The sequence below is a fragment of the Sinocyclocheilus rhinocerous genome, unplaced genomic scaffold, assembly GCF_001515625.1.
Source record: "Sinocyclocheilus rhinocerous isolate Xijiao unplaced genomic scaffold, SAMN03320098_v1.1 scaffold3957, whole genome shotgun sequence".
Taxonomy (NCBI): Eukaryota; Metazoa; Chordata; class Actinopteri; order Cypriniformes; family Cyprinidae; genus Sinocyclocheilus; species Sinocyclocheilus rhinocerous.
The window spans coordinates 145,841-153,071 of NW_015657978.1; the positions used below are offsets into that span (position 1 = coordinate 145,841).

Below are 7,231 nucleotides of genomic sequence, written 5' to 3' on the forward strand. Positions count from 1 at the left end.
ACTACTAATACAAATTTACAATAAGTTGAAAAGTTGAGAACCTTTTTTTTCCTACCCGCTAGTAATGTTAGATTCCTGAATAAAATTTAACTCAAATGTACACCTTACTAGCTTGTCAATAGAATAGCATAAATAGCATAAAATAATCATACAGTCAGCATTTCTGAACAATCTTGAGCAAAACTTAAAAAAAAAAAAACTGTTAAACTTAATTTAAGTTCAGTAAATTGTTAAAATGTTTTATCTTCCAAATTTTTTTTCAAAGGCTTTCGCCCCTTTGGGGTCCCTGGACTCCTGCGCTGGGATTCCAGTGCCATCATCTTGAATCTATTTACAATTTATCATTGAATGATTGCAGACATGAGAGTGAGGGATCGCAATGCTTTAACGATGGAGAGGGTCTGTTTTTTTTATTGCCCACAGAGTCTCAGCGTTACCTCTTATGGGCTCCCCTCTTTAGGCTGTTGGATTTCCAAGAAGTGGCTAGGCCAGACGAAGTGTCACACAGAAAGATCGACGACACTGATTTGCACCCATTTATTCAACCAAGGATGAAAGACTGGGCTTTTGCAAATACATGTAGAATAAAAGCATGTTTGGACTGTAGGTATAAATCACAATGTTGACACGCATACAGTTAAGTGAGCATTTCATTTCTTTTCTGCTTCTGTTCATCATCGCTATGGCCTTATGGATGTAAATGACCAGTCTGCAAAAAGGAGCAAGAACAGATATTTTCCCAGATTTAAAATCAAAGGCCTACCGCTGGCTGCATATTTCCTAATCTACACACAAAGAAAATATACAGTAGTATTATGGTAATTAAACCCATTCATTGTTGTTTACTGGTGACGTGTGTGGAAGCTCTGAAATACCCATATTTTATACCGATTGACAGACATGATTAAATGAATTTAAAAAAGTCTCTGCTCCCGTAATTTACTTTGTAAATTGAAGTCTAGTGGAAATGCTTGTAAATTTCCATGTAATATTAAATGTCTGGAGAAATTCTTAGTAATGATCTCTTGATCTGCAGCAAGAAGTGAAATCATTAATTCAGTAAGAGAGAATAATCTAAAGAGCACTATTTAAGTGAAAAAGCATGGAAATTTCTGTAATGTTAATCTCCAGGTCATCGGTGTGGTTTGGCAGTGAGCGAGAGAGGCTAATACACCTGGCACTAGGCCTTGATCTGAAAATAGGGAGCTCCTGGTCGGATTTGGTTCACTTGAAAGCTCATGAGTGAGACCTATCAAAGTTAAACCCAGCGTGAATAATGTTGTGCTGAATTCACTTATTCTGAGAGGCTGTACGGGCAGGATCGATGGGGAAATGAAGTCTTTTCTGTGGCCCAAATGCCTGTGTGTAATTTTCTGCCAAACCATACAGCAAGGCACGGAAGTTTATAAAGAACCTCTCAAAAGTGTGGTTCTGTGGGCACGCAACCCCAGAGGGAAAACAAACAGTTGACATAATGCAGAAGCCTTTAATTCGGTCAGGTAAACTAGTTTCGGACTTCACTTTTGTTTGCGTAGCAAAATCATCCTAATATGAATGTTGATCATTCATATACTGTACAATAAAATGTTTCCTGCAAACACACACAAAAAAAGGTGAACGCTTTGCCTACCAGTGTTGCCAACAAATTTTCAGGGGAAGTTGCTAAAGGAAGGTCAATTTGTTGCTAAAAGTTGCTAAATGACGTTGTGATGTCATTGCGTAATCACTACGCAAAATTGTGTCAATGCATCAAATCTCAGCAAAAATATATTTTATATATGTTCATTTATATTTGTTCGTAAAATTATATAAATGCATAATATAATATTAAAATATAAATAACAGTATTTTTTTTAAACGTTGAATTATTGAGCACTTACACATTTTTCAACAATTTAAGTTGTTTTTATTAGCTAGTAAACTAGTAAAACGATACATTCTGAACAATTATACTCTTAAGCAGTGTATTAGTAGTTAGTTGGTATGCTACACTCTGTGTAGAAGATTCTGTAAAAATAGGGCATAATGTTAATATGAAGGAATTTTCCATTTTGATTTTTCACAGGTTTTTACCTGCATTTTAAATTACGCATTGTATTTTGTGTTTTTGGGTTACAGGGTTACAATTGATAATGGATATTTCTTGGAAATTTAGTACCTTTTCCATTTTAATATTTTTTCTTGCAGTGTAGGCTACTAGCTGATTAACAACCGCAGGTACAGGCTAACAAGGTGTATCATAAATGAACAATTATTCAATTATTATTATTATTATTATTAAATTGAACAATTGCAAATAGCAGCTAACTTAATTAATGTGATGTGTGTTCTGCTAGGCATCTTTGGTATCCTCTTTTTGTGTAATTTAGATGGAAAAGATTTTTATCTTTTGATGCGTTTGAGTCGCTTAACAAAAGTTGCTAAAAGTTGCCAAATCATTTTAAAAATAGCTAAATTTGTTGCTAGGTGCTTTTGGAAGAAAAAGTTGCTATTTTTGTGCAATTTAGATGGAAAAGATGTGCATTTTTATCGTTTGATGCGTTTGAGTCGCTTAACAAAAGTTGCTAAAAGTTGCCAAATCATTTTAAAAATAGCTAAATTTGTTGCTAGGTGCTTTTGGAAGAAAAAAATCGCTAGAGTTTGAAAAGTTGCTAAATTTAGCAACAAAATTGCTAATTTGGCAGCACTGTTGCCTACACTTCTTTTTTGACCCTCTCTGCTCCTCGTTGTTTGACCGTATCTTAGCAACCGAAGCCGGCTCGTAGTTCCTTTCTGTTTACTTGGTAACTGAAGGGAACGCCGAAAAGTTAGCAAGATAGCAATACAGCGAATTTGAAGAGGACAACGGTTAGAAACTTTGTACATACTTGTTTAGTCACGTTTGTTGGTGAATAATAAACTGTTTTATAAATCGACCCTTTCAAGAGGGTCACAAATATTGCGTCTTTAAAGTTAAATAATAATGATAATAATCCGTTAGATATGTGTGAAACACCACATATCAGTCCTCGCGCTTTAATGCATGCATTGATATAGGTTTATCCTTCTCATGTTTTATTAATAGTGTTAACTAACTCTGCTTTAATGTTAGGTTAAGACTATCTGTTGTCCGTCATGGGAGAGACATTCTCTAGGGCAATTCAGTGGAATTCTGATGCGGATAAACTCGAGAACAGCCCTCTGAATAATGACTTACTGACTGAAATCCTGCTCTTCACGGAGGACTTCGACGACAGATACCCACAGGAGGCCAGGATTCTATTCAGGGAGCCTTTACAATGGAAAACATCTCTAGAAGCAGCTGATTTCACATCAGATATATATGACACCAGGTAAACAACTGGAGATTATGTTAGATGAGCAGTTGACTAGGCTTTAGAGAAATAAGAAAGATTACATCTAATGAAATTTTCTGCTTAGACTATCAGATCATTTCTGATTTTTCTTGCCTACCCTTTGCTGTTTCTCTTTTTCAGAGGCGAATCAGCTGTGTCCTTGGAATGTGATGATAAGGGAAGTCCCCTTCTCCAACTGAGTCCACCTGACATCACAGTGCACTCATTTTACCATCTCTCTAACCTTTTGCAACTAAGCACAGATAAAAAGATGAAGGAGATCCGGGCCTGTTTGGAAGGTGAGCTGCATGCAGAACATGAAGTATTACTTTATGTACTAATTTGTCTGAAATAACCTATTCTGTTATTCCTTATTTCTTGTAGCAATTATAAATATTAACACATTTGCAGCCTTCATCATTCCAGTGCTTACATTTATTTATGATGGAAGATGTGGAATCCGAAAATCTGAGACCACATTGAGAATCTAGATTTTTTTTTGAAAACTGGAATTAAAAACATAAAATGAGTACTATTTAAAGGGGTCATATGATGCTTTTTTAAAGATCATTATTTTGTGTATTTGGTGTAACAGAATATGTTGACAGCACTATTTATAGGACCTAATCAACTAACATTTGTGGCATTGATCATGTCACCTATATTAAACAGTTGGTCAGATGTTCTTCCACTGATTTACAAGATGCTCTTGGGGTCATTCTTAGATCAGGCTGGAAAACATGATCATCAGGCTTTACACAAACTTGTAGAGTTTTGTGAAGCTTGAATGCTGCTGTCATTAAATAAATGACAGTCTGAAATCCATGCTATTTTTCAGTTCAGTTTTAATTGATAATATAACTTGTAATAAAAAAAGTCAGTATTGATTATACAAATGTGAAATAGAAGCATTTACACTAGTGGTCTTAAGCTTTTAGACCACAGTTTTTAAAGCAGATTTTCTATCTGGAGATTAATTCCAGACATGCTTCCTGCAGCTTTTGGCTAACATTTAAATGTGTAGTCGATAAGCTTTTGCTAACGTTTAGTGGGCTCTTGTTTGTCCCAATAGTACCAGTGTTTTTTATACTGGCACCTATCGCCCTGGTTCCAAGAGTCTTGGAATGAAACCTGCAATGGGGCTAAGGGGAAAAAAACAAAGTTGAGTGGAAGTGTTTTTGTATGACAAGCAGGTGTGAATAATATGTGTTAATGGCCAACAGTTAACAGGGAGCCAATAAAGAAGATCTTTGGGCCCATCCCTCCCACAATACACGAAGACAAGCTATTCAGTATCCTGCATCAGCTGGACAAGAAGCTGTTAAGTATTGCTGTCAGACCGATCACCGGGTAAACACTCTTTCTGTATACGTATACTGCACACTGCCTTCAATCAAAGCAGTCAGCCATGCTTTAATATCTTTTAATATATATTTACAATGAAGATACTAAAAAAAAAGATACTTCTTAATCTACAGCACTTGACAAGTAATGTTTTCACTTTGGAGTTGTGCATGCATTCATAGCTATATTACTGTTACTGGTTAATGAGCTGTGTTTTTGTTCTGTGTTGTGTGTGTGTGTGTGTGTTTTGCCCAGAGAGGGCAGGCTAAGCCCAGCAGTTGTTAATACAGAGGTAGATCTGTTGAAGAGATTCTGTGGTACAGGAGAAAACCGGGTGCTGAAGTCTGTGAGCTACACATCAGGTTTGCATTATCCTCACTTTCCCCCCTCTCCATCACTTCTGCTCACTTTATCTCTTTCTGTCACTCACTCACTTCCAGACTTATTTTCACCCTCAATCTGATTAATCTTGTTTCTCTCTTACATATTTCTCCCTCACTCTCTCTTTCTCTCTCTGAGTTGATGCTGGGAGCGAGTGATCATAGTTTTCCGGCATGAATGAGAGTTGTTCAATTGGACTAAAGTTGTACAGTAATTTAGTCATTGGGAAAAATGGAGACAACTTCTCACATGTGACTGCCAGACATGGCTGCAAATGCTTGACTGATGCCTTGTAAACTCAGTATTTTTTTCTTGTTTTCCAGTACCAATTTCTACAGTAAACATTCTTGAAAAGCAAAATTTTAGAGATATTAAGTATTCGTATAAATGTATTAAAATTAAGTGAGCTTATGCTTAAAACGAGAATAAAGATCTTCCAAGCGGGTAATTAAAATACTTTTTTCATTTTAAATGAAGATTATTTTTTACACCATTTTTCTTGTTATAACAAATTAAAATAAAAAAAATTTCAGAAACAAGACTTTTATCTTATGTCATTTTTCTTTCCAATTAAAGACAATTTGCACCTGTTTTTGTACTTTTGTCTATTTTATGTGTGTTTCAATTACGAACACATTAGGCAGACCTACTCTAACAAAAACGAGATGAACGCCACTAATGTGGCTGTTAGTGATGATGTGCAGAGCTGTGACAGGAAGAGTGGTGCTGAGTTAAATGTGGCCACTGAACCATCACAGTTCCCGCAGGCCAACGAGAAATTGAATCAAGAGAGGTCGGTGTCAGATAACTTAAAAGATGGATCTGTAGAGACAACTGAGGTGACAGTTGGCCCCAGTGAAATGCTCACAGTCCCACTATCAGAGTCGAACCTCATGCAGGTGCGCGGGGCCGACATCCATGCTGATGTAAAACGAACAGCCTGCCATAAATGAAATCAAATCCAGCTGATATCAGAGTTCAGCAAACAGTATTTCTCAAGACTTTAGAGGATTCAGTTAATGATTATGAAGACTTGTAAGAGTGTTCTAGGCAAAAATAATGTGAGGTACTCAAAGAAGTAGGCAAAGCAGACCTCCAGAGGTGGGATTGAACTATATTCAGTTAAACAGATTCATTATTTTCTTGACAGTACCAGAAGACTGTATAAGCATAAAGTTGGCAAAATTTCTCTGAAAATGTCAATTTCTGTGAAATTTTGTGGCCAAAAAAAGATCCATTGCCTGTTGTCATTAATGTAGTGGTCTATGAAGCCAATTTCAAACCAAGCAGCTTTCTATTTGTCAATTTGGTGAATTTGTGTGACCAACTTGATCCCAATGTGAAATGTGCACGAGAAAATCTTTTGCCCTCAAGTGAAATTTCGAACTGTGGAGATTCCTGTAAAAATGACTTGATTTCAACCGAACTACTAAATTCAGTAAATGTGACTACACATTAAGGAATCTCTGCCCATTTTTTGGCAGATTATCCCAGGCAAAATCCAGAAATTTCACTAGGAATCAGTGCAACTGGGAATTTTCCGTGAGGTTGAAAGATTTCCCAAAGCAAGTTTTTAACAGACTCGCCACGTGGAACAGCATAAAACCGCTTGTTTTGTTTTGTTTTGCATTGCTACACTGTTTACAATATACAATGGACCTTTTTTGCCTGTGAATTTTCACTAATGTGACCACATCTTTAAGATCGAAACATTTTCCAGGGTAGTTTTCCTATAAGAAACTCACAAAATTTAGTAGTTCTGATCATTTTAGTGCTTATTGGCTTATGATTAACACTCTTAAATGTCAAAAAAGCTTTTCTCTCTGCCTCACACTCAGTCTTCAAGCCATCACCATTAGTGGCAATTCTGGATATCCTTTAAATATAACATGTCTGTATTCAAGTCCCCACAACATGGAAACCATTACATATGTCAGATTTCAGTTTTCAAAGAGATTCATCAATTCTTCCTTTCTCCCTGAGGAGAACGGGCAGATTTGCTGTGCCATAACAATCAACTGTTTTTGGAAAGAGGAGTGCGGCCTGCAAATTTTGAATGATGGATGTGGCTTCTTTTGAAAAATGTGTCCCCGTATGCTGAGTAAAAATTGGAAGCTTCTATGCAAATAAAAAGGGGGGGGGGCACCGTGAGGATGCGCAGGGTGGTTTGG

At 36.5% G+C, this 7,231-nt stretch overlaps 1 protein-coding gene across 1 annotated transcript in view; it reads left to right on the forward strand.

Annotated features, from left to right (window-relative positions):
- Nucleotides 1–2,779: 2,779 nt before the first annotated feature.
- Nucleotides 2,780–7,231, forward strand: part of LOC107721971 (armadillo repeat-containing protein 4-like) — a 62,344-nt gene continuing 57,892 nt past the window's right edge. The window contains 5 exon segments of the mRNA XM_016530205.1: nt 2,780–2,847; nt 3,092–3,332; nt 3,477–3,634; nt 4,559–4,685; nt 4,935–5,041. Coding sequence (XP_016385691.1) covers nt 3,115–3,332; nt 3,477–3,634; nt 4,559–4,685; nt 4,935–5,041 — 610 coding nt within the window. The 5' untranslated portion in view covers nt 2,780–2,847; nt 3,092–3,114.